The sequence below is a fragment of the Theobroma cacao genome, chromosome 5, assembly GCF_000208745.1.
Source record: "Theobroma cacao cultivar B97-61/B2 chromosome 5, Criollo_cocoa_genome_V2, whole genome shotgun sequence".
Taxonomy (NCBI): domain Eukaryota; kingdom Viridiplantae; phylum Streptophyta; class Magnoliopsida; order Malvales; family Malvaceae; genus Theobroma; species Theobroma cacao.
In genome coordinates, this window is record NC_030854.1 from 10,783,699 (window position 1) to 10,810,995 (window position 27,297).

General features: G+C 35.2%; 2 protein-coding genes across 4 annotated transcripts; one reads left to right on the plus strand and one right to left on the minus strand.

Moving 5' to 3' along the window:
* Positions 331-6,206, plus strand: LOC18598462 (prolycopene isomerase, chloroplastic). 2 transcript variants are annotated; one of them, XM_018121533.1, is made up of 13 exons: positions 334-1,221; positions 2,051-2,257; positions 2,355-2,454; positions 3,161-3,243; positions 3,349-3,405; positions 3,480-3,632; positions 3,755-3,833; positions 3,925-4,073; positions 4,209-4,343; positions 4,533-4,646; positions 5,044-5,154; positions 5,260-5,368; positions 5,838-6,206. In XM_018121533.1, the coding sequence occupies exons 1-13, from the start codon at positions 787-789 to the stop codon at positions 5,909-5,911; spliced, it is 1,806 nt and encodes a 601-aa protein (XP_017977022.1). In that variant the 5' UTR covers positions 334-786; the 3' UTR covers positions 5,912-6,206. The 2 variants fall into 2 exon arrangements, with proteins under 2 accessions (XP_017977023.1, XP_017977022.1); XM_018121534.1 differs by lacking the exons at positions 5,044-5,154; positions 5,260-5,368 and having other exon boundaries at positions 331-1,221; positions 5,838-5,921.
* LOC18598463 (ABC transporter G family member 22) lies at positions 6,280-13,775 on the minus strand. Of its 2 annotated transcripts, none has more exons than XM_018121532.1 (11): positions 13,640-13,775; positions 12,736-13,134; positions 10,516-10,586; positions 9,615-9,850; positions 8,980-9,135; positions 8,691-8,874; positions 8,227-8,535; positions 7,705-7,992; positions 7,309-7,530; positions 7,053-7,160; positions 6,280-6,925 (listed from the first exon to the last, which is right to left on the minus strand). In XM_018121532.1, exons 2-11 carry the CDS (start codon positions 13,115-13,117, stop codon positions 6,704-6,706), a joined length of 2,178 nt encoding a protein of 725 aa, XP_017977021.1. In that variant the 5' UTR covers positions 13,118-13,134; positions 13,640-13,775; the 3' UTR covers positions 6,280-6,703. The 2 variants fall into 2 exon arrangements, with proteins under 2 accessions (XP_017977021.1, XP_007028065.1); XM_007028003.2 differs by having other exon boundaries at positions 7,246-7,530.

Consider the following 27,297-nt stretch of genomic DNA (forward strand, 5'->3'; position numbering starts at 1 on the left):
TTAAAATAATTTAAAAGATATTTCAAGTATTATGCAAGGTTGTTTTTAATGAATGATGGACATAACACAAAATTTTTTGTTTATATAATTTACATAAAGAGACAAAATCAAATAAAACAATATGATTTTGATAGATTGATATATTGACATTAGACATTGAACAATTATAAACTTAGTTTAGACAATACAACCATTTTTCATACTCTTAATAATTTTGAAAACATGATATCCAACTAAGCTTATTTCCTTATTGAGGGAAAAGCTTAATTTATACTGCCCTTGTGGTTTGTTTAAAACTCTATTTTTAATTGCTGCCTAACCAACCAAAAAGGCAAACCAAGACATCATCTGCTGAACAACAATTGGAACTGCACAAATGGAACCGTCTTTGTCTTTATTCCTACAAGTAACCAAAACGGATCATGGTTTTGGCATCAGATGAGAGAAGACCCCAATCACCCATAAATCCCATCAAAATCCAAAATCATTTGGTGTAAAATAAAGAATAATTGTTTCTCCTATAAACACTTTCCATACCAGAAGTAGGTTCCTCTCTCCACTTACCATTCTCAATTTTTAATATTTTATTAACAACGAACAATCCAGTTCAAACCTCAATACCCATTTCCCAAAACTCCAGAATTCAGTCCTTTGATACTTCAAAAACCTTGACTTGGGGGGTTGTTACCAGCTCAATTCTGAAAAGTCGGGTGGTTTCCAAAACTGAACCTTCCATCTTTTCAGCAAGTTGAACCCTTAGTTTCCAACAACTACAAGCGTTGTAACATGAATTTAGGGTGTTATCAAACCATTCTGTTAAACAAATTCGTTCCCAGAAATGTGGAAACCAAGTTTCTGTCTTGTAATCCATCGAAAAGTGCACATTCCAATGGTAAAAAGGCTGGTAGTGTCAAATTAAAGTATTTTCAGGTGATTCAGAGGAAAAAGGGCTTTACTTTGAGGTCGAAATCGATGTTGAGTGTAGATAGTGTGGTGGAGATAGATAGAAAGGAAGGAATTGGTCGGGAGAGTAAATATGATGCAATTGTCATAGGATCAGGGATTGGAGGGTTGGTTGCAGCTACACAGCTGGCAGTGAAAGGAGCTAAGGTTCTGGTAGTGGAGAAGTATGTTATTCCTGGAGGTAGTTCTGGGTATTACCAGAGGGATGGATACACTTTTGATGTAGGATCTTCTGTGATGTTCGGCTTCAGTGATAAGGTCAGTTTTTCTTATCATTGGTTGTATTGAGTGCACGTTGGAATTGTTTTCTGGTATTTGCATTTGGATTCTGATAATTTGATTGAATATGAATAAAGTTTTATGATACTCATTTTTCAATATTCTCAGTGGTCTTGAATAATTGAATTCTTTGTTGAAAAAGAACAAAAAGGCGGAAGTTTGGTCCTTGGTCAGTTCGCGTACCTAGAGTTAAAGAAAACATGACTGTGTGTATGCCAAACAATTATGAAGAACCGGAGTCTTTGATCTTTTATTTGGTAATATGTCAATTTATTAGTAGTAAAAAAAATAAATATTTAGTTCTGTAAGTAGCTCATGATTCAATATGTAAAGAACTCTAAACTTTATCATTGACAGCTTGCTTAACTGAAGTTGCAGGATTGTCTGTATTTACATGGATATTTGGTAAATGTCATACTTCTGCATGAAGTAAATAACAGTAGGTCTTGTGAAGGGTACACCATTTCTACATGACATAAATGGATTCAAACACAACTGAAACTTACTGCTTAACAAGTCTTTGTGCTCTTTATTCATAGGATGCTTACTGTTTGTAATGACAATTGGAGAAAATCAACAAGAGAAGTGTCTTTTTTCCAGATTTACTTTTCTATTTGAGACAGATAGTCTTTTACACCATATTGTTTTCATAGAGTAAGGGAGAAAAAATCTTGGCAGTTGACGCATGTTAAAATTGTCTTGGTTCTCCTTTTTCTCTTACTTACTAAGGGCTAAAGTATACTAAGCTATTAGTAACATCTCCAATGTTGAATTTTCCTCTGTTGATGTGTGCTTGAATTCTTGGCAGGGTAATCTCAATTTGATAACTCAAGCATTAGCGGCAGTTGGGCGTGAGATGGAGGTGATTCCTGATCCCACCACAGTCCATTTCCATCTACCCAATAACCTTTCTGTTCGAGTACATAAAGAATACAGTGAATTTATTGAGGAACTTACGAGTAGATTTCCACATGAGAAGGAAGGGATCCTCAAATTCTATGGCGAATGCTGGAAGGTCTGTTCTGATTGAGGTGACTGCCACTTCATGTGTTTTCTGAAATGTACGCTTTAGTTCATTACTCACTTTAAGAACTTGTATACATATTGGCTAGATCTTCAATGCCTTGAACTCATTGCAATTGAAGTCACTTGAGGAGCCAATCTACCTTTTTGGACAGTTCTTTCAGAAGCCTCTTGAATGTTTGACACTCGGTAACTACTGCTGAATATTTAACTACTTGGTGTGAAATTTTGATAATAATTTTTAAATAGTTTATAGCAATGGAGTTGATTGTGAATTCAGTTTTATTACTCTGTTGAGGACATCTGTAGTGTCAGGACATATTTAGTATCACAAGAATTGAGAAATCTGTAGGAAAACAACATTCTTGATTGGGAAGTGGATAAGTGAATCTCTAAAGTATATTGTACTTTTTGTTTTTCAAAATAAGAATTAGCAGAGAAAAAAGAAAACGAAAAAAGACAGCTTCAAAAATCCATTGCCACTACTTCCAGATGTGAAAATGATTATAACTGTTGCATTAAATGGAATTTCTCCCTCGTAAAATTTGTTCTCGCAAACTTCTTCGAATCAACAGGGATTTTGATCAAAACATGATCTTAGACGGTTGATAAAACAGTGCTGTTGCCTTTTTTAATCTTGAGACTCTTAAGGTTAAAAATCATTGCACTTTGGTCTCCATGTTGGGACTCTTAGGTAAAAATTATGTCTTTTATGTTGTGTTGTACCCTTCTGGTAGGCTGTCCTGAATGTTGAGATTTTATATAATTATTAAGTGCTTAATCACACCCAAAAAAGTGCTTAATCATGTTATTATTAATTCCTACTGCTTTTGACCTTCCCATTGTCTTCTTAAAGCTGTTATGAACTAATTAATTGATGTACTGTTGCCTACAGCTTATTACCTGCCCCAAAATGCTGGAGATATTGCTCGAAAGTACGTGAAGGATCCCCAGTTGTTGTCTTTCATAGATGCAGAGGTGTGACAAAATCCCAGTTATCCTAAAAAAAGGGAAAAAGGAGTATGAGAGTTAGAGACAATATTTATTGCAAGGTTTTGTACTAATATTAAAGTATTTCTGCAGTGTTTCATAGTGAGCACAGTTAATGCTTTGCGGACACCAATGATCAATGCAGGCATGGTAAGCTGTTCAATTAGCGTTTGGCCACACCTCTCTGTCTAATTAACTTGTCTCTCATCCATAGCTTGTGCCAGGTTCTATGTGACAGGCATTTTGGAGGAATTAATTATCCTGTTGGTGGTGTTGGTGGAATTGCACAGTCTTTGGCTGAAGGCCTGATTGATCAGGGTAGTGAAATACTTTACAGGGCAAATGTGACTAACATTATACTTGACCAGGGCAAAGCTGTAAGTTTGTTCTTAGATTTGAAATACCTTGCATAAATTGATGTCAAAAGTTGTACAATTGATGGTTCTACATGTGGTAACCATAATTTATCGCTTATAGTATTTTGGATTGACTTCTGTAGGTGGGAGTGAGGCTTTCAGATGGAAGGGAGTTTTTCGCCAGAACCATAATATCAAATGCTACTAGATGGGATACATTTGGTTAGTTTTGGGAAGGAGCTGGTTAGGTTTCTTGCACTGGTTTCTTCAGGGCTATTGTAAAATGACTGTATTGCTATGCATTGTCATGTAGGGAAGCTGTTAAAAGGAGAAAACCTTCCAGAAGAAGAAGAAAATTTTCAGAAAGTTTATGTTAAGGCTCCATCGTTTCTTTCAATTCACATGGGTGTTAAGGCTGATGTTCTCCCTTCAGATACAGATTGTCATCATTTTGTGCTCGAGGTATTTTTTTTCTTATTGGCTTCTCTCTTGCATACTCTCTCACACGCAGAATTGAGGAGTACAAATTTTCTTAGCTGTTTTGCATGTAATGGCTAATAGTTCATCACATAAATGTTTTTCTTCCATAATTAACAGGATAACTGGACAAGATTAGAGGAACCATATGGGAGTATCTTTTTAAGCATTCCAACCGTTCTTGATTCGTCGTTGGCTCCAAAAGGGCGTCATATTCTTCACATATTTACAACTTCTTCCATAGAAGATTGGGAGGTAAGCTCAGGCCATGTATAAAATCTAGAAGTGACAGTAAATATTAGATTTCCCCACTTTGAACCCTTCCCCCTTCCTCTCCTCCTGTTGTCCTGGCCTCACCTTTATCCAAGTTGCATTACAGATGTATTTTAATATTTTTGGCTCATTGAATCATTATTGTTGATATTAGTATTTTGGTTGTTCTAGGGACTTCCTCCAAAGGAGTATGAGGCAAAAAAGGAGCAAATTGCAGAGGAAATCATTGGGAGGTTGGAGAAGAAAATATTTCCAGGGCTTAAATCATCCATTGTTTTTAAGGAGGTATATGCTTATCTTTATAATACTTTATCATGATATGGATCCCACATGCAGAGCGTTTATTTAAAGAAAAGAGAAGGAGGAACAAAAAAGTCTATGCCCTGCAGAGTGCCAACTTAAAAGATGTGGGTAGTTCAGAGTGACTATTCCTAAAACTGAAAATGGATTTTTTTCTAGCTTCAAACTGTGGGGATTAAAGCTTTTCTGAGTTTTGTTAAGCATTGCTATATTTTATATGTTTCTGCTGCCAAATTCCATGGTGAACTGAACAAAACTGGCTTTTCACATGATTATCAGTTTGTTCATAAGTACACACTCTGCATAGAGTCAATAAAACTATACACTACACAGTCTTAACATTTGGATTCTCCATTTATGAAATGTTTTGAAATCACTGTAGGTAGGGACCCCAAAGACACACAGGCGGTTCTTGGCTCGGGACATGGGTACTTATGGACCAATGCCTCGTGAAATTCCCAAGGGCTTATTGGGAATGCCATTCAATACAACAGTGAGTCTTATAGTGACCTCCAGTAGATTTTTCGAGTAGTTATTAGTTTTAGTAAACATATTAGCTTGCTGCTAATTGGATGGTCCATACAACAATAATTTGCAGGGCATAAGAGGTCTTTATTGTGTTGGAGATAGCTGCTTTCCTGGACAAGGTGTTATAGCAGTTGCTTTTTCAGGAGTAATGTGTGCTCATAGGGTTGCTGCCGATATTGGTAGGATGCATCTTTCCAGACTAGGATGGAGTTAGCATTAAGTAGGAATAAATTTTCTGCGAATCCATTAAAGCTTTGACTAAGCAAGATTAAAATTATAAAAATATGAATATGAAGTGAAAATTTTCTTTGAGTCTACGTTGCTTGGACGTGGGCATATGTCCAACAAGGGTACTTACAACTTCCTTTTGGAGTATTATATATATATATATATATATATATATATATATATATGTATATATATAATTGAAATATTCATTCAACCTCCAAAGGAAGCAGGAACTCCTGCTGGGGAATTTTCTGGAAAATTTTGAAGATATAATATCATGCCAACTTCTTTGGCTCTTTTTCCTCCCCTCCTGGTTGGCATCTTTGGACATGAGTCAGTTACTTGCTAATCACTCTTATACTTGTTAGTGAATTCTATATATTAGCTGATTTTCTTTCTTTTTTTTTTCTTATTTTTCAGGGCTTGAGAAGAAATCTCTTATATTAGACACTGTTCTTCTTCGATTACTTGGCTGGTTAAGGACATTGGCATAAGGTAACATATGAAAAGACACAAGACATAACACGATTATTAATTTGCTAGACCAGCATAGCCTGGAGTGCTGATTCAGGTTCAGACAAATATGTATAGTTGGAATGCCACTGAAGCTTGGCAAGATATTTCTCAAAGTTATCTTTTAAAAGATTTGGCCATTAGTCATTTATCTGTACTTATCCCAAGGTGTAAGTACATGTCTATAAAACTTGAGTGGCCTTCATGTATACAACTTGCACATAGGTAATTAATCACTGGTGGTACTTTGCCACCTAGCAGTGACTTACCAATGTTTCTAATCATTATCATAATTTCTAACTGCATATTGTTAGACGGTCAATAATCTTGATTATAGGGGGAGAAAAAATATAGTGAATACTACCATTCACCTTTCAGTGTTTCAGCCCCCTATCGGTTGATAACCAGACCTTGATAATTTGATTACCAAATTCCAAAGGTAATTGATAAATTATGTTTGGTTACAATCAAAAGGCTATCTTTAGTAAGACTAACCCACGAAGTTAAGTTTTTGTTGATCATTCAAAAACATATGCAAGGATTCTCCAGACACTAAAATCCACATACATGCTTATAATATGGCCGTGGAATTCTCGTCAATGCTACTGCTTGCTATGTGAGAACATTGACAAATTCTTAAGGCAAAGCTGGATCCGTTGTGTTGATTCCTGATCCTTGCTTGCAACTTTGAGCACAGGCATTTCAGGATTACCCTTGAAATAATGGAAAGTCGGACCCTTTTTCATTGGATACTCCTTAAAATCGTAGTTCCTTTAAGCTCCACTGTGGAGTTTCATCCTCCGCAAAGAAAGGTATGCCAAGAGTCGGTAGCCAAAAATCATCGCTACCAGGGCACCAACTTCCTTCAAGCCACTGTCAGTTGTTATCCCGTTTACTGGAGGCATGATGTCTTGGTATTGTACTTTGAGAAGAAGCTTATAGGTGTGATAGTTGAAAGAAATATGGCGGATCCAGGATATGAACACTGGAACTTTCTGCAAAATTATAGGCAATGAGTTAATATTTCTGCTCTTAGATGAATCTGCCAGCTAGTTGAAATTAAACTCCTCTAGTGTGGAGAGAGAGTTGATTTTGAACTTCTAAACAACATTGCTTGCCTACCTTTACAAAATAGCCACCAGCGAGCATGAAGGTCATCACAGTTACTGAAGCCAAAGTCGTAGCCCTCTTTAAGTCCATTAGTGTAGCCCCAATAGCTAGTCCAAGCCCCTGCCACAGCAGCCAGACATAGTAGATTGCATCAGGTCACGGTGTTAATGGTTTCTTTTTAACTACTAGTTGCAAATGGACATACCTGGGCAGCAACAATGCAGAGAAAAACTGTAAGCATACTGAGGAAAAAGGGACTGGCACTCACTCTCAGGCCAGCCATGAAGTAGACTACCAGAAGGAAAAGTACTGGTAATATCAGGTCAAGTGGAAGGTCGCTTGTAGTCCTAGCCAAAAAATACGCGCTCAATCTGTACATATCAGCTGCTCTTTCTTTACTAAGCATGGCTCTTTCTTGAGGAAATGTGAAAATAGCAGTGAAGACAGGAAAGAATCCCCAGAAGACAGCAATGAAAAACAGCAGCCCCGCCTGCAAGGTTGCAAGGTTCCATGATTTTAGTAGCAAAGTTTCGACTTGCAATGTCAAAAATCATGATATGGTCATTCCAGTAATTTTTTTTTTTGTGTGATGACAAATTGAGATGGTTGTATCCCTCGTGGTCAAACTATTGTATTTTCTTTGACAAAAGAATGATCAATTTACCTGATCTTGACGGCCTTTGGGGCTTTTACTATCTGACTGCCACCAGAGTAATCCCAGGATGATTGCTGTAGAAAGAACTTGGGTGATTCTCAACCAGCTAAAATAATCATGCCTTCGTTCTTTGATCCCTCTGCAGAATAATATGCAATATTGCTGCCACCAGCTTGCGCCCCATTGCCGCTTTGAAGAAGACACTTTCAACTTCAGTTCTTCATCTAGGGGAAGAGGAGTCATAAGTTTCTTCTTCTCGTTTTCTGCAACTCTCGACTCGTAGGCCTCCACAAGATACTGCTTTCAGATGAGAGCATCGTTAGGCAGATTAGAGGTTTTGATGTCATTTGAGAAATTAGCTATGTATATACTCCTTTAAAGTGCTGTCTATTTACTATTTACCTGCGCTTCCCTCAGACTGATAAGGTTTTGGATTAAGATTATATTTGAGTCAAGTGCTTCTCTTGTACTGAAAAAAAGAAATAAGGTTCTGTCTATTTCTTGTCAAGTTTAGAGTCATTTGAACTTTACCTCATGTACAACTGCCGGTGGTGGCTTCCCATTTCTTGTTTCTGCTTCTGAATTCTCCATTTGTACTTTATCCTCTAGTTCTGATGGTACAGAAATATCATTTATGTTCCCGTTTGCAAGGTCAAGCAGAAACTCTGCTGGGTTCATGGCAATTAGAGGGGAACATCCTATAGATGAGAAATAAACAATTGCCTCTGAAGCTTTCCCGAAGTAGAGTAAACTGCCTTTCCCAAGAAGAATCAACTTGTCAAATTTGTGGAAGAGTCTACTCGATGGCTGGTGGATTGTTGTTATCACAGTCTTCCCAGCCTGCCAAGAGAGCAGAGGAAATTAGAAACAGAAAAAATGCATTTTTTACAATTCTGTTAACTGCTTTATTCTTCCAACATGTTTGGTTTTGAAACAACAGCTATGTCTTCAACAAAGGCTAAAGAATGAAATACTTTCAACTGGGGATGTCAAACCTCAGCTATGTCTTGTAATGTTTGAACGGTCCTTAAAGCTGTCGTAGAATCCAAGCCAGAGGTTGGTTCATCAAGAAACAGAAGGGAAGGGTTGATTATGATCTCGTTGCCAATACAAACTCTTTTCCTCTCCCCACCAGACACCCCACGGACGAATGAGCCACCTATCATGGTGTCTTGACATCTGTTTACGTCATTTCAATAAACAAAGCTAGTTATTTCAATACTTAGATGCTTAGAAGTAGTCTGAGATTCAGTAGCAGTAGTAAGGAGAAAAGAGAGAGATTACCTCTCCAAGCCTAGCTCATAAATGACATCTATGGCTCGCTTTTCCTTCTGCTGTTTTGTTAATGTCTTTGGCAGCCGCAACCGGGCTGCATATGTCAATGTTTCTTTCACTGTAAGGTGAGGAAACAGGACATCGTCTTGAGTCACAAACCCTATCCTGCCATATATACCATTAATGTTATTCTAATGTTCATTATTCAGACTGCACTCCTTGGTGCAGTTTCTGTTAATCCTTTTATAAAGCGATTCTTTGAACAAGACACGATCAATTAAATTCCTGATTGTCAGACTCCTTAGTCACTCGAAAATATGCTAACCCTCTTGCTTTGATTTTTGTTTTCAATTACTTTCTATTATAGCTCTTTCTTTTTTCTGCTCTATACCATGTTAGTGATGTCTTATTGTAGCTGGCTATGCAGTTCACATGTTAACTAAAACATGCAGTCTGCAGTCTGTAGAAGACCAAAATATACGTACTTCCATCGTGGTTAATTAGCTGCCTTTCAGCAGTTTGATTTGGGAACTAAATTACCTTGATAGTTATTTTGGAAAGTAAGGATGTTTGAACTTCTTACATTTGACAAAACCAGCAGAAGCTGCATTAGATGAATCGTGTGCAAAGTTTCAGATTCTTACCTGCTTTTCAGGAACTTGGAGTAGGGCTGATCATTATATGTAATTGAACCACCGACAGAAGACTGATTTAACCTGCCGCCAAGCAGATTAAGAAGCGTGGTCTTCCCACTTCCTGAAGGTCCCATAAGTGCCAGAACTTCCCCTGGATTTACAGCACCAGAGATTCCACTCAAGATATCCCTCTCTTCAGAAGTAGTCATACCTTTGATAATCACCTTGTAAGTGACATCTGTGAACTGCAAATTTCATGACAGGGATAAGAACCTTCATTGAGTATATTATATTCACCCCAAGTTCCATGGAATAGTTCAAAGTATATAATTATTCTCAGTATGACAATTCATTTTCCCTCATCACGAGGAAAATTAAACAAAAAACGAAAGCTAGAAGGGGAAAGGTAGTATATATCAGATTGTCCATACCCTTCTTTCCTCAATGAAATTGTGCTTCAGGTGGTTGTTTTATGTAACTTTCATGCCCTCATTTGGCCAAGGACAAAGTCTAGAGACTAGACACGCATTAAGTAAAGATCACTTCCTAGCCTAAATGCATGCTTTAGAACTTGTCAGATAAGAAAATATTCAACTCTTATACTTTGGTTTAACATTTTCAATACCAGTTAAACCAGATTCTGCAATCTTTTTCATTTGTTGGAAAGAAGGGAGAGTCTTGTACATAAATGTCATGTAAGATGAGACTCTGTACAAGACTGAACCGGACCATGCTAGCCATGTTCTATGGATCGCGTTGATCTTTAGACAATTCCCCATCCTTGCCTGTTCAAATAGATTGTACCCAAATCAATCCACGCGCCATTAACAAACACAGATTTCAAGACCTGAAGATGCGGTTGCAGATTAAAGGAGGATACAGGAAAACCTGCATGTTCAAAAACTGTTACCTTGAGATAAATTGGCAAAGTAGGCTCTGTCTGAAATTTCGGCTTATGGGTGCCCGCTTCGATATCTTCAGCTGCAATGAAGATCACTGGTTGCTTAAGAAACCAATAAGACATAAGAGCATGATTTGATGTTCAATATGACTTTTACTTTTTTTGATATATCTAAATAAATATTGTTTGATGATTTATTACTAAGAATCTGAAATGAGAGAGTATATTTCTACTTGAACATAGTTTCAAGCAACCTATGCAGTCTTTAAGGCTATAACTATAAGTATCTATGACTCAAACGTGCTGCTTTGCACCCAAGTAAGACCCCATTTAGACGTAATCTAATTGGTAATCACATCTCAATTTCTTAACCCAAAGATACATGAGTAAATGTTAAAATCCTCTCCAAATTTCACATTCTATTTCGGTGACCAGTTTTAATGTAGACAGAGAATCTCATTATTGAGCTACAAAATTAAACAAAAAAAAAAAGAAAGGAAAATGAAAATATATCTTCACCATTCTCATTGGTAACTGTGCTCATAGTAGAAGATGATTATGCAATAAGGATAAGGTAGAGCGAGGGATATATATATATATATATATATAGGGTCAGAAATAACGAGAGAAATCAAATTATGGAAATGTTTTAGGAGACCTATTTATTAGCCAAATCCTTGATAATTCAAGGCACTCGTTCTTATGTCCTACTTGTTTCATTATTCAATATATAAGCAGATGATAATGAATTCATTGACTAATTTTAGGTCCCTTAAAAAGGGGGAGGGATCTCAATCCAATAGCCAGGACAATACCACTGGAAGTCTGAACTGTGTTCTGGAAGTCGAATTTAGGTGGAGTGAGTGCGGGCGAGATGGACGAAATTGAAAGGTCAGATCCCTATCAAACGAAGAAGCAAATTTCTACGCACCTGGGGTCCAACGGTTCCATCATACTGTTTAATGTTTTGTTATCCACAATAAATCTTTCTACAACATGGAGGACCCACAAATGACTTGGTTATTTTGTGGTCAAACCATATGTGATGTCTCCGGTCGATGAGGAGTCTGATGTGAAGCATCATAATAGTTTCTATAATACATGATGCTAATTAGTTTATTAACATTAATTAAGTCAAAAAAAATGTTTGTGAAACAGATAAAAAGGTATGGTTTAAAATAGATGATCATGACACATCTAAACATTTAATTTATTGATTTATTGATTGGTACATGATTTCATGTCTAAAAGGTAAAATTTGAATTTCTTTTTTTTAATTAAAATAAATAAATAATCATGACTGTTGTAAAATGAGGGTAATAAGAATTTAGGATTAGGGTTTGCTAAATAATACTAGCCCTCTTGTGAAATTGGTAATAGAAAGGGTGAAGAGAAGGGTTCCTAATTTTAGGGAAAACAAAAGGTCACATTTTGTACCAGCTTGACATTACTTCGGGGCTGTTATAAAGCAACGTTCAATGTTCACTTTATTTATAAGGTCTAAAGCTGCCGCTGGCCTTGTTTTTTTTTTCTCTTTCTATTTTTCCAATTTCTAGCGGCTTATTGAAAAAGTTGGTAACCTACCTTTGGCCGAACGAAAATCAATCATTGCTTAGACCCCCGAAACCATCGCTCTCTCTATCTTCCTTTTGTGGACAAAATAATGGTTTCCCTTTTTATGACCTAAATGCCTCATTTCTTTCAAATCATAATTTTTGGGTATATATTTTTTATAATGCAAAAAAAAAAAACTAATTCGAAAATAATCTTATTTCTTAGTTTTTGATTTTCATAAAAATTACATATCAGGGTTGTAACACTTCACTTTGAGTTATATTAAACGAAAATGATATATTTGAATATAAATATAAATACATGCATATAGAATCAAATTGGAGTTACTCACATCTGACCTAAATCATCCTAATAGATTTTAAAGTAGAAAAAATTTTTAATTTAGAAAAAAAAAATTAAATGAAAATGCAAGCATGCATGTTTATATTAATTAATTTTTGATAGGTAATTTAAAGATAGTAAAGTCAAGCAAATGATTATTATATATGATCAAGCGATATAATTTAAGCTACGTGATGTTTTTACTTGTTTTCATTTGTTAATTAACTTTATATTATGTAATTATTAATCCCATTTAATAATGATCCAAAACCGATACTTAAATTTTAAAGCAGTAGATTTTGCATGAAAAAGCACAGAGATATGTCTACTCACGTATATCATCGTCGCTGAAGGGTTTGGAATCAGCGATCTCATCAGGCGGCACAGTGAAGCCAGTGAATGAAAAAGATAAGCCCAAGCTAGCGCTGGAGGCACGGCTGAGAGCCGCACCGCTGCTCAATTCTTCCAAGTCCAGCTTCATCTGAGCACTCCTCGACTTCCTAATGTGGGTGTTCTTGCTACCCCCACTGCTCCGCCCTGGTGATGCAGCCATCATCAACCGCCTGCTGGACTTCCGGGAGAGAGTTCCGCCGCTATCAGATGTTCCCGGTGCCTGATCACTTTGTGTTGGTGACTTGAAGGCGGCCGCCAGCGTCTCCACCAGTTGATCGGATTTTGTTCGAGCCAAAGTCGTCGAATTAGTAGGTTTCTCCATGTGGGAATTAACAACAGCTGCATGGACATATAACCAAAGTTTTTTCTTGGCAATTGGCATGGTGATAATAAAAACAAAATGGTTTCCCATTGATCAAGGAATAATGTTATAAAATAATATATATTGTGAAAAGAAACTGAAGCTTTTGGATAAGCAAAATGTACATGATAAAAGGAGGAAATGTATGGTAAAGGAAGGTTGCCACATGAACTGGCAACCTCCTAAATATGACATATTCCAAAGAATATAAAGTAATAGTACGAAATGATTTTATTAACAGTTTCTGCAAATTTTGTACGGTTAATTTTGTTGACCATCAGACAAACAAAGTATCATTTGTTTTGATGAGAAAATGCAAAGAGAAAGACTTCCATTGAAACAGGAAATTGCTGGAGAGGTATATAGTAGGGAAAACCAAGTTTTCCGAAGGAAAATATGTTGAGGGGAAGAGTTTGAAATCGAAAAACAATATTAATTTCATTTGGATATTTCACGAAATTAACGTTAAGATTATATTCATACCTTTTTGTGAATCAAAGGGGGAAGAGCCAACAGCTGAAGAAGAAGAAGAAGAAGAAGAAGCTTAGAAAGAAAAAAGATCAGTTTTTGGCTTTTTCCTTTGGAGGTGTAATGGGTTTCAACTGTATCAACCTTCAGCACCACTAGCACTTATAAGGTGCATTTATGGAAGAAAGATTTGAATTACCAAAACATCCTTCTCATTCTTCGGAATTTACAAATACACCCAAATAATCCCATAATTGTGATAATAACTTGACTTTGAATAATAAACGGTAGGAGATACGATGGATCTAGCACCCATCACATTCAATGAGTACTACCATCCTTGCCGTACACGTGTTTGGATAATTTCCTTCTTGTGGCCTTTTTCGTGTGGAAAATATTTTTTTCTTATTTCATTTTGGTTTTTTGGGGGGTTTGGGAGTTATGATTTGTCAATGTAAAATCTTAGTTTGAGCTAAGCTTCAAGGTCAATTCTATTCATTCGGTAACACTAATGATTGGAGTTATAGATCTTTCTTTTTGAAGTTTTATAAGATGAAAAAGGTCAATTTTTTAAAATAACTTTTGAAATTTAGTGTTGTTTAACCTTATTTGGGTTGTGGATGTGCCGCCTAATCAAGTAGCCCTAATGCAGACAGAAGCCATGATGTCCTTGTTTCTTTGATCAGAGGGCCTGCATGTCTGCAACTTGAGGCCATGGTTTAATTCTGGATTACCTCTCCAACAGGGAAACAAGAATTTTGGAGCTTTGCTCAAATTCATGTGCACAAGCTTTCTCCCTCTCCATTTTGGAATTTTGCTTTCCCTTTCTTTTCTTTCATGTAAACTAAAACTAGTTGTGCCAATGTTTCGATATTTGATGGTGATTCCACCTTGAAATAGAATTATATATTTGCAAATGTAATCTTATCATCATCTTCCCTGTCATCACCCATGTCATCAATCATCATGTTTTTCATCCTTGAATTAATTAGCTGATTTTATGAAAAATAATTGTTTTCAAGGTGATTATTGTGGACTCAATCATCGACTTCATGTAGAGGTTCCATATGGCTATATTTACTTCATGAAAATAAAAAATTTGATTATCACTTAAATACATTAAGGGACAACATTTAATCGAATATCGAACTTGAGAGGTTAGTTTAATTCTCGAATATTTTTAAGTTTCGTCATAAATCTACAAAAAGAATGGAAGATAAAAACATTAAAAACTTAAGTATGCATTTATATGTCAACAAAAAGTTGACTCAATTGATAAATTTATTTATCTTGATAGTAAAAAAATTTTATTCATATTTTCCCAATAACTCACTGATGGTATTAATCTCAAATGCTGAAGGGTGTGCACATCTTATCATATAAATTGAGTTATGGTTAGACAAAAAATTAAGAGCAAACCTTAATAATCTAATCTCACCCAAACAATTAACGGGTTTTCACCCCTTTTTCCTTTCACAGGGGATGAGAAGCAAAGTCTAAGGCGAGATACACTTTCGACCAAATTACATTGAATGATGAAAAGAAAAAAAGAAATCAAGAAAATGTAAAAGTAGATGAAAAGAAGAAAAGTAAATTGACTAGTGTTGTTGGGTTTTAGTGTTGAGAATAATGCTTGCATGGCCTGGTGTTTTCGTATGTGTACTTTGCTGATTAATTGAATCAAGACTTACAGTTATTTAACACTTGTAATCCATGCCTTAACACTTGAATCCATGTCTTGACAAGTGTTATGCATGTAACTACTTTTTTTTTGTGTATAAACAGGGTTGTCTTATATGAATAAAGTGTGCCTTTAATCAGAACAAATCCCGTTCTTCTATAAATTTTTTGTTTAGTTCATTAATGGTTGCTTTATACAGCAACTTTATTCCTATCCTTATTTTATGTTCATGGTATTTAGAGCCTTTTTTTGATCTTAAGGAATTGTGTTTGTAAGATAATCAAAAAGCCATTTCCCCAAAATCTAAAGAAAACCATCTTCATGCAAAATGGCCTCTAGTAATATTCTTAGTCATCAATCTCCACCAAACTTTAATAGTAAAAATTATGCAATTTGTTTGGTTAAAATGGAGGCCTATCTTCGTGGCTATGAACTTTGGGATGTCATAGAATCTGAAAGTGAAGTGCTTGTCTTGAGAAAGACTACAACCCTTGCACAAATCAAGCAACGTAACGAGGAAGTTGCTAAGCGCTTCAGAGCATTGGCATGTAGCCATGGGTCTATTTCGGATGCCATATTTACAATGATAATGGGATCTAAATCAGCAAAGGATGCATGGGAAAAACTTGTGGAGGAATTCCAAGGCTCATAAAGGACAAAACAAATGTAGGTGATGAATTTATTAAAGGAGTTTGAGACCTTGAGAATGAAGGATACTGAAAATGTTAAAGACGATATTAACAAAATCATACAAGTGGTGAACCGGGTGCAACAATTGGAAGACAATCTTTCTGAAAGCCGTGCAGTCCAAAAGGTCCTTGTGTCTTTACTATAAAGATTTGAATATAAGATTACATCATTAAAAAAGTCAAAAGACTTTTCAACATTGACTCTTATTAATGTAGTGAATGCACTCCAAGCTGCAGAGCAAAGGAAAGCAATGTGAGTTGATATTACAATTAAAAATGCTCTATTTGCAAAAATGAAAGAAAAAGCAAGATGTGAGTCAAGCATAAAAAAAGGTCAGGTGATTAGAAGGAAAAAGAAAAATGAAGGGTTCAACATAACAAAACTCACGGGAAGAAGAACAAGTTTCAGATGTGCTCTCACTATAAGAAAAGAAATCATTCAGAGGCCTACTACTAGTTTAGACTGAATGTTAGGTGTCGTGCATGTAACCAACCAAGTCACATTGAGAGGGTATGTAAAAATAAACCAAAGAGGCATGATTAGGCACCCCAAGCAGATAAGAAGGCTGATGTTGCTGAAGAGCAGTTGTTTATGACCTTGACACGACCTAAGGTAGTTAACTCGAATCAATGGTTGTTGGACAGTGATTGTTTAAATCACATGGCCCCCAATAAAGAACTCTTTGCTAAACTTGAGACTCTGTATCGATCCAGTGTTAAAATAGGCAATGGCAGGTATCCATACGTAATAGGGAAAGGTACAATCAACATTCAAACTTCCTTGGGAATTAGATATGTTAGAAAAGTGTTGCTTGTTCCTAATATTGCTCAAAATCTCCTAAGTGTAGGCCAACTGGTGGATGATGGTTATGTCTTACTTTTTAAAGATACATGCATTGTTTATAATCCATTGGGTGAATTTGTTATGAACGTTCCCGTGATAAGAAAATGCATTCTTGTGAGTTTGGAAGATGTTTGTTATCCAGCTTTTGAGGTAAAATCAAATATGATAACCCTTTAGCATAAATGGCTTAGGCATTGTAATCTTGGTTCCTTGGTACAAGGTAGCAAGTCAAGCTTAATGGAGAATCTACCTTCTTTAACTAAATCAAACCAAGCTTGTAGTATATGTTAGTTTCAAAAATCTACAAGGAAGCCCTTTCCATTTACTCGTTCAAGTAGAGCAACTAAGAAGCTTGAACTAGTACACATTGACGTGAAAGGCCATATGACTAAAGAATCTCTAAGTGGAAGCAAGTTTTTCCTAATCTTCATTGATGATGCTTCTAAAATGTGTTGGATTTATTTTATGAAACATAAATCCAAAGTGTTTAATCTCTTTCTAAAGTTCAAGACCAAAGTTGAACAAGAATTTGGGAGAAAAATTAAAACTCTAAGATCCAACAATGGTGATGAGTACAAGTCTTTAGAGTTCTCTCAATATCTCGAGAAGGAAGGGATTCAACATCAACTCATGCCTCCTTAAACTCCTCAACAGAACAAAGTTTGTGAAAGAAAAAATAGAACTATAATAGAGATGACCACGTGTCTATTATTTGTAAAAGAGCTACCAAAGAGTTTTTGGGCAAAAGCAGCCAATACAGCTATATATTTACTAAACATTCTTCCCACAAAAGCTTTAAGAATTGTGACTCCATATGAAGCTTGGTTTGAAAGAAAGCCATTTGTAAGTCACTTACGTGTTTTTGGGTGCATTTGTTATCAACATGTCCTTAATGTGTTGAGGGGTAAATTACTGTAACACCCTCAATTTTTATGTAAATTAAGTAAACTAAAGATGATTTATGAATATGTGAAGTCTTGAGGTTTTTGGACGATGTGCTATGTTTGCCAAGCGTTTGAGGATATATATATATGAAGACAAATGGACACTTAGGCAAATTTTGAGGAAATATGTGATAAATCTCATAGTTTGAGGTTTTGATCTAAGTTTGATGTTATGTTTGTGAGATTATGCGTATGGGATTAAGTTAAATGAATGATTTGAGGTATGGTATTTATAAGGAATGATTTTGAGCTGTTAAACTTGGATTTTTGGAAAGTTTTGGAAGCTTAAAACTGCCTACAGGAGAAAATGTATCGATACATATCGATACATTCTTAGCAAGAAAAACAATATGAGATGTTCTAGAGGAATTCTATCAATACAATTTAGGATGTATCGATAAATTTGGCAAATGATGAACATGTATCGATACATTGCCTCAATGTATCGATACATTTGAAGCAGAAAGCACCCAAGACCATTCTACCCAAAATGTATCGATACGTTACCTCAAAGTATCAATACATTCATTCGAAATTAAGACAAATGTATTGATACATTGCCAAATGTATCAATACATTACAAACAGAAGATAAATAAAAAAGGGTTTCGAGCCATTTTTGCCCCACCTCTCTCTAGACTTTTTCTCTCCTTTTCTCTCTCTAAAAACTCAAAACCTTAACCCCCAAATTGAAATCTAGAGCCATTTAAGGCTATTTGGAGCTTGGAAAACCATCCTAGAGGTAAGATTTAACACTTTTATCGATTATTTTCAATTTAATCGGTTAATACTTCAAAATCCAAATTTCTCCAAATTTAGTAATTTTCCCTCTTTGGTTTGGATTGGAAAATTTGGGGCTAAGACTCATGCAATCTAGCTTCTAAGGTACAAGTTTAGCTTGTTAATAAAGAATTTGAGCTTAAATAGTTAGATTGCTAAGATTTTGGTAATTGTGGAAAAATTAGCATTTTTTGAAAGCTAGGAATAATTAATATTTTCATGTTCTGATGTGTTTGAAGGGGGAAACGGAGTTAGATCAACTCATTGGCAAGCTAGACAATAATTTAGGGGCTAAGGATCGAAGCTTGATTGGAAGTAGCTCTAATTTGTCGTTGTAAGTAGGTTTAAATAAAATACATGTAATGCATGACGCATGACAGATGCACTGCCATGGTATTATAATGAAATATATATGCCTAGACGAATGAACATAGGCTAGAGAACAATATATGTGTATATGTATATATGTGAATTATGTTTGATTGTGTGCAGTGATATGTGCCACATGGGTGGCCTATGCTGTGTGTGTCTAAACTAGGATGTCTAGAGGCTATGATGAACCCCTAGGAATAGATTACCTTAGGTGAATGACATGTTGAGATGATTTGATTAAATGATGCCTTGGAAATTTAGAGACATTTAGAACCTAATTGAGCTTAAGACGATTGAAGCTCGATAAATGTGAATTGAGGTTCGATGAGAAAAATGTGAATGATAAAAGCATAATGGCCTTATTTGTGGATTTGTGTTTTTGTTCGAGGAGTGAATTTCGGACGTTAATCTAATTTGTGGTGGAGTGTAGTTTCGTCCCCCTATGACTATGTGTGTGCCTACAGGGATAGTGGTAAGTAGGGACAGTGGCACTAATCCCACTTGTGATTCCCGCCTGTAGTGCTTTGATGCTACCCATCTAAGAGTACTCCAAGTGAAGCCAACGTTTGGATTTCACTTCAATCGATGATCTGTTTCTTCACCAATGGCTTTGCCTTGAGCATGATTTGATTCTCCTCCACTAAGTGTGATTTAACTATGTACAGGGGAGGACCACTTGTTATTTTGATTTGCATATGACATAAGATAGCCATGGAAAGGCTTAGATAAATATGATATGAGTATGATGTGATACTCCGACGACTAGAGTGTGCCGTGAAGAATGATTTGAATAACTTTGATTGGCTTCGAGGGTAAGCCTATTGATATGTGAATTGATCTTTGGAGACATTAAGGATGATGATATATCCTCACATTGGAGATTTCAAAGATAATGATATGTCCTATATTCGAAGATGTTTGCTAAAACATCTAGATGCACGAAATGTGCATATATTTTATATGTGTTTAATATATATATATATATATATATATATATATATATATATATGATTTGGGTTATCTACACCACTCACTAAATATTNTTATATATATATATATATATATATATATATATATATATATATGATTTGGGTTATCTACACCACTCACTAAATATTATAATACTCACCCATATGTATACCATGTGCAGATAAATAGGTCATAGAATGTTGGTATATTTTCAAAATCAAAGGTTATGTCACATAAAGTGATATAGTGTGACTATTGAATTGTAGGCAGGTTTTCATGTGAATGGTTATATCTCATGGTAAAATAACATCCAAAAGTTATGAGACAAATTGAAAAAACACCATAGCTCAAAAGTTTAAATATGAAAAGTTATTGTTTCAAATTATAACTCCAAGATTATGTTCTATGGAATGAATAGATTTCCTTTCATAAGATGATTATTGAAACAATAAATTTATCCAAAAGTTATTTCTTGCAAAATGTAAAGATGTCTTTTAGACAAAATGGTGCCTTAATGAAAAGGTTGTGTCCTTGAAGAAGAGACATTTGAAAGCTTATATAAAGGACTTGTTGCCAACCATTTTGACACATCAAAACAAAAACAAAACAAGAGCAGAAATATCAAGAACAAGAAAAGTGTTGTGTTTTATTAACATAAAAACTTAAGTTCTCATCAACTACAAAAGCGTCCAAATTCCTTACAATCTACTTGCTGCAGAAAGTAGGCTCTAAGGCTGAACAACTTTGCAAACCCTCGAGCGTATCTAGCGGTCTACTCTCTTAAAGTGTAAAACGAAGTTAGACATTGGCTTCATTGTATCCCTAAGGTTATTTGCATTATTTCCCTTTGCATACCGAGTGGTGAGGGCGAAATAAGTCTTAAAGATAATGCCTATTGAAAGGCTCGCCTTGAAGTCAATTTTGTCGATTCTTTAAATTCTATCTAAACCCCATTTGCACCAACACAAAGTTGTGTGGTAAAGGTCATCACGCGACAGACCAATTTTGAAATCCAGTAGGTCTCTATTTTAATGTTTTCACTCTGCTGAGTTCATCACAAGCTTCTGTATATGGTTGGCTTTGATGTATGTAGGCACGATGTGCCATTTGAACTTATGTAAGGGTTGATATGTATGAACCCAATTTGATTGGCTAATGCATGGCCTTATATACATTTGTATGAATTATGTGCTAAGGATAATGTAGTACATTTGGTTTTATTGTAAATATATGTTTATGAAATCCCTTAGCTATTTGTTATATGATTTTGGACTCTAAGGCTTGTTCAGGTCTAGTTGGCTTACCCGCTAAGCTCGTGCGTCAATCATAGCCCCGGGTTTGAGTCGTGATAGTTACAGTTTAAGGTGGTGAAAGGAATATTTGTATGGTATAGTCTATAATCAAAAGCGTACTGCATATATCATATTGACTATGGTAAGATTTCCATCAACAAAAATGTCAAGTTCGATTAAGAACTCAGCTAGGATTGGAATGAAAGCAAATTAAAGAATCAAATGCTACTACTCAAAGCTAGAATGATGACAGTGGTGAACTTGATCTTGATGAGGTTATTGATGAAACTCCTATGCAAGGTTCTCGTTCTATTCAAGACATATACAACATATGTCAAGTTACAATAGCAGAACTTCCTCATTTGATGAAATTGCACTTCACAAGGAATGGAGATTAACCATGAAAGATGAATTTGCAATGATTGAGAAAAACAAGACTTGGACTCTTATAGATCGACCAAATCACAAATAAGTGATCAGTGTGAAATGGATCATTAAATTGAATTTCAATGTAGATGGTTCTTTAAACAAATGTAAAGCGAAACTTGTTACAAAAGGTTTTTCTTAAATGCTAAGAATGGAATATTGTGATACTTTTGCTCTTGTAGCAAGATTGGGTACTATTCGACTTCTCTTAGCACTATTAGCAAATCATGGTTGGAAAGTTTTTCATCTGTATGTTAAGTCTGTATTTTTAAATGCCAAACTGAACGAAGAGATATATGTGGAACAACCATGGGATTTGAAGTGGAAACTGATAAAGACAAGGTGTATAAGCTGCATAAAGCCTTATATGGGTTGAAGCAAGCACCACGTGCATGGTATAGTAAGAATGACTCTTACTAGTAGAATTAGGGTTCCACAAAAGTTTGAACAAAGCCATATTGTATGTGATGGAAGGAGATACTACCAATTCTTTAATTGTATCATTATATGTTAATGATTTCCTCATAATAAGTGCAAACACAGATGGTATGGCTAAACTTAAGGCAGCAATGGAAAAAGAATGTAAAATGTCAGATTTAGGCCCGATGACTTACTTTCTTGGACTTGAAGTGTCATAAACTAATAGCGGTATTCACTTGACTCAATAAAACTATATAGCAGAGGTTTTGAAACAATTCAACATGAGCAACTATAAGACAATTGAAACTCCTCTAAATGTAAATGAGAAATTTTTGGGGCGTTTGGTATACTGCAAGTAGCTAACTTTCCTTGTAATTTAATTAGGTGTAATGTGCTTATAGCGTTTGGTTTAGCAAAATGATATGAGAAAGTCTTCCCATTGCAAAGTGATTACAAAGATCAAAGGGAATATCATTCCCTCCTTTGATGGATGCAAAGTTACTTTCCCTCTACCAAAGGAAAGTTGTAATTTTTATTATTCCCAAATTACCCTACCCATCACATGGAACCTCTCTTCTAATTTCTCCTCTCTTTTTTCTTTTTTTTTCTTCCCCTCCCTTTTTTTCCTCTTTTTTCTTCTTCATTAGGTCGTCTGTAAGAAACCTAGCCGCTCACCTACACATTTCGGTCAAAGGTTCTGAATCTGATTTGTTGAGTGCTTTTGAGAGTTCTATCTATGCTTGCCTTGCTTGGTTGCCTAGGATTTTAGAATATTGGAGTGAGAAGAGGGAGAGGGGCTCTTCAATTTAATTTAGTCTCATGGTGGGAGAAGGAATAAGGAAGGTGGAGGAAAGAGTGGTCATGTGAGGAGTGAAGACAAAATAAAATAATTAAAAAGAATGGACATTGTGCCACAGCCCAGTTTTCGGGCCATGATCAATGCATGGGCCCAATGGGCATAGCCCACTAAGCCCAAGCAAGCTTATTTATATGACATGTTCATCATTCCATCAAAAGTTTCTAAAGTCACATTTCATAATTCCAATTCAAAATAATACTAACAATTGCCGTCTCATAATGGTATTACCAATCAAAATATACATATATTATCTAAAACATACATATTAATAATTTACATTGGGTTTGTCTATTCACAACAAAAGGCATACTCGACTTCCAGCGGAGAGACCTGGGCGAAAGTACAGCTATTGAATGCCGAGATACCTACCAAGGAGACGAATCTACGAGGACACCTCGACCTAATTACCGACTACCTCTTGATATGAAAACATGAAGTTGAAAATAGTGAGTATAAACCCAGTGAGAACAAAGGAAGGGAACAAGCAAACGATAAGAAAAGTTTAAAGAAATCATGATGCACTTATTTTCAAAAACAATGCAATTTAGTTTAGTTCTTATTAAAACCCCTCATTAAACCCTTAATTGGTTAATCACTTGATGATGAAGGATCCATGCACAACAAAGAATTTGAAGAGTCAAAACTTTAGTAGCATTCAAGCAAGTCCAGCGAAATGACTGATCCTCGCTGCAGCGAAAAGGCATTCTTGCTGTAGCGAATTTGGGCTCAAATCATCAGCTGGCCGAGGGTTTCTCACTAAAACCCCTCATTTCAAACTTAATTAATTAATTCCTTGATGTTGGAAGTCCATGATTAACTATGATGTTAAAGAAGTGGAAAATATGGCAAAAACCAAACAAGGTAGCAAGCACGACAAAAGGTTTCTCGCTGCAGTGAGAATGAATTCTTGCTGCAACGAGAATGTATTCTCGCTGTAGCGAGTTACAAGACTGCAGCCAGCCTCCTAACCCAAGGGTTTTTTGCTGCAACGAGAATGAATCTTGCTGCAGCGAGAAACAGAGCAACTTAGTTAAAAGGGGTCTTGTCACATCAAAAAAGCCATTTCTTGCTGAAATGAAAAGCAATTTGGGAGCAATTAATAATGCCAACACACAACACAATCACAAATATTTTCATAAACTTTCTATAAAATTATATATATATATATACATCATCATGCATACCATCCCGTCACACTCAGCTCATGTGCACTGCCTACACGCACAATGCAATATCATCATCATCAGCTCATGTGCACTCCCACACCGCACATAGCTGGGTCAGCATCAACTCATGTGCACTCCCACATCGCACATAGCTGGGTCCACATTATCACACAAAAGGAGCATCCAAAACATAATATACATATCAATACAATGTGAGAACATATGAACTATTCATATTGCACATTTCACAAGATAAAAACATTTCATCAAGGGCTTGTTCCCCAAATATATTTTTAAAACAAAAACAATTGAAACTTTCAAATGATTTATTTAAACAAGTAGGCACTTCCCAAAATATTTTGAAATGCAAGTTCACTCACCAGTCTTTGTTGATGTTTTGGTGGGCTCTAACTTCGATTAATATTCCGAATAGAGGTGTGGGCTTTTGTTGGAACCTATCACACACAACAACATTGCCATCAACCCAACTAGGCATTAATACCATTTCGAAAGCTATTTTCTAAATCAAGTTCTACTAGTCATCCCTAACTAACTTCTAACTACTACTAAATGGCTATTATTTGCGCTACTCTAGTCACACTAAAAATGAATAAACAACCTCAACAATAAAACACTCACAAATCTAATTACTAGACATTATCAACAACTAAAGAGATTAACCCTAACTCATACTCACCTTGATGGTCTTTGTAGTTGAATTCTCTTTCAAAATTCTTTAAGCTAATAAGGGAAATCACACACTTTCTCTCTCTACACGTCCATCTAGTGAGTGAATGTACTAAAGAAAGACTTTTGAAGGCTGTTGAGGTGTAAAAGTGGAAGAGCATGAAAAACCATATGAAGGAATGGGCAAAAGCATGAAATTTAAGGTTAGTTTGAGAGGGTGATGGAAGCTTTGAGAGAAGATTTCATGGAAGATGAAAGAAATGTGAGATGGGAGGAAGAAGAAGAAGAAACTGCTAGAAAAATGAGGAAGCTGCTGGAGGAATGAGATATTTTTGCTTAAAATTTATCCAAGTTTCATACAATTTACCAAAATACCCTCAACAAGGTGACTTTGTCTTCCTCCTATCCTTTGTGCAATCTTTTTACTTCTTTGACATTAAGACAAAGTCCTTAATAGTCTAGAAATACTAGGGTTCACAAAAATGTAAAATTTTTTAATCGAGATGCAAAATGATCGTTTTGCCCCTATTATGAAAATTATCAGTATTTCTATTTTTTTCGTTTATTTATCATGATATACATAATTCATTTATCCCTTAGGCCTTAATAATATTAGAAAATCTACTTTTAGGAGCTCACCAAAAAAATGATGAAATTACCCTTGGTCCGTGTTATCGCGTCTACTTCTAGTTACGAGTCTATGGAGGTCGAGGTTTCACAATACGAGGGTACTAGGTGTCACACACTGGTCTTTGGAAAAAATAAAAGATAGATTAAAAATAAATATAGATTTAGGTTTAATTTAAATTTATAAAAATGGTGCCTTAGGTTAGTTTAATCTATCCTTGTTTTTTTATTTCTTTATTTAACCATTTTAAATATAAGCTTGCTCTTACTATTTATGTATACTTATAAATAATTCTACTGCTAATATTATTAAAAGTATTTACTATTTATTTTTAAAAAATAAAAGAAGAAATCATTAGCCAAAGAAGCTTAAGACAAAAAAAATTAAAAAAAAAAACTCTTTGAATAATTTTTTTTATTCATGTCATAATTATAGGTATTATTATTTTTAATATTTATAGGCTTAGGGTACAAATAAATATTTAGCAATTTTACATATTTTAATATTTTAATAATTAATATTAAAATATTATATTATTTTTGTCATATTATTTATTATTTAAGGGATAAAGTTGAAAAGTTAAAACTTTATATTAAAAAGAATGTAAGTTTATTCAACTTTATATTTTAATATATAAGAGTAATTTTGTAAATTCATTACATTCCCTGTAAAGTGCTTTCAAACCAAACATTACAATATAATCCTCCCAGCAATCACATTTCATGCAATCATCACTTTCCCATATTATACCAAATGCTACAAAGTTATATTCCTAGTAATCACATTCTTAGCAAATACCAAACGCCACCTTTTAGTTGACTCAAGTAACAAGCTCTACAATCCCAGTAAATATAGAAGTCCAATAGGTTATCTTCTCTATATATGTTCAACTCGACCATAACTTATCTTTGTTGTCAGTTACTAGTCATGATTCATGCAACAGCCATGTCCCAAAAGGATTTTGAGGTATCTAAAAGGTACGACAAGCTATGGTGTCACATTCATAAAAGTTGAAATAGTTGAACTTATAGGATTTTCTGATAGTGATTGGGGAGGTAGCATTGATGATGACAAAAATACCTTTAAATATGTATTTACTCTCAAGAATGGAGTGTTTTTATGGAATTCACACAAGCAAGAATCAGTGGCACAATCCTTAGCAGAAGCAAAGTACATAGTAGCTGCTCAGTTGCAAACCAAGGGATATGATTGAGAAAAATTCTACTTGATGTTGGAATGCCATTAATGAATCCTACCAAGGTGTTTGTTGACAACAAATCTATGATATCAATAGCTCAAAATCCAATCTTCCATGGGAGAACTAAACACATTCATGTAAAATATCATGCCTTGAGGAATGCACAAAAAAAAGTTGAAATTCTCATACAATATTGCTTATCTTATGATCAAGCTGTTGATATTATGACTAAGCCTCTCTCCAGGGGTAAGTTTGAACATAATCGAGAAATGCTTATTGTCACGGCCTAAACCTGAGGGCCATGACCTGTGCACGAGCCCAGCAAGCTAGTCTACTAGATCCGAGCAAGCTTTATAGTTGATATTCAAACATACATAGGCTAGGGGATTCAATAATCAAATATTCATAATAAATTTGAATAAAATACAATATCCCTAGCTTAAATTCCATACAAACAGTAATAGGGCCATACATTGGCCATCTAAACGAGTTCATACATATTAACCCTTAATACATAATATAACATGACACTCAGTGCCTACACATGTTATCCATAATGGAAGGCTTTAACTAACTCAGCGGAGTAACCAAAACAAAGAACTTACCGAATGCCAAAAATCGATCTATTGCTAGATGACCTTTACCACATAGCTTTGTGGCCTACTTATCTACACATGGTATACAAATGGATATGTGTTATAATACTCAATGAGTGCTGT

What these genes read in the sequence shown, in the direction of transcription:
- LOC18598463 (XM_007028003.2), bottom strand. Translation starts at nt 13,117, where the DNA reads ATGGAGAAACCTACTAATTCGACGACTTTGGCTCGAACAAAATCCGAT. An exon ending in CTTCAGCGACGATGATATAC is followed by an intron (nt 10,587 to 12,735) that starts GTGAGTAGACAT and finishes TCTTCATTGCAG; the next exon opens with CTGAAGATATCGAAGCGGGC. An exon ending in TATGAGCTAGGCTTGGAGAG is followed by an intron (nt 8,875 to 8,979) that starts GTAATCTCTCTC and finishes TGACGTAAACAG; the next exon opens with ATGTCAAGACACCATGATAG.
- LOC18598462 (XM_018121533.1), top strand. Translation starts at nt 787, where the DNA reads ATGAATTTAGGGTGTTATCAAACCATTCTGTTAAACAAATTCGTTCCC. An exon ending in TGTCTTTCATAGATGCAGAG is followed by an intron (nt 3,244 to 3,348) that starts GTGTGACAAAAT and finishes GTATTTCTGCAG; the next exon opens with TGTTTCATAGTGAGCACAGT. An exon ending in TACTTGACCAGGGCAAAGCT is followed by an intron (nt 3,633 to 3,754) that starts GTAAGTTTGTTC and finishes TGACTTCTGTAG; the next exon opens with GTGGGAGTGAGGCTTTCAGA.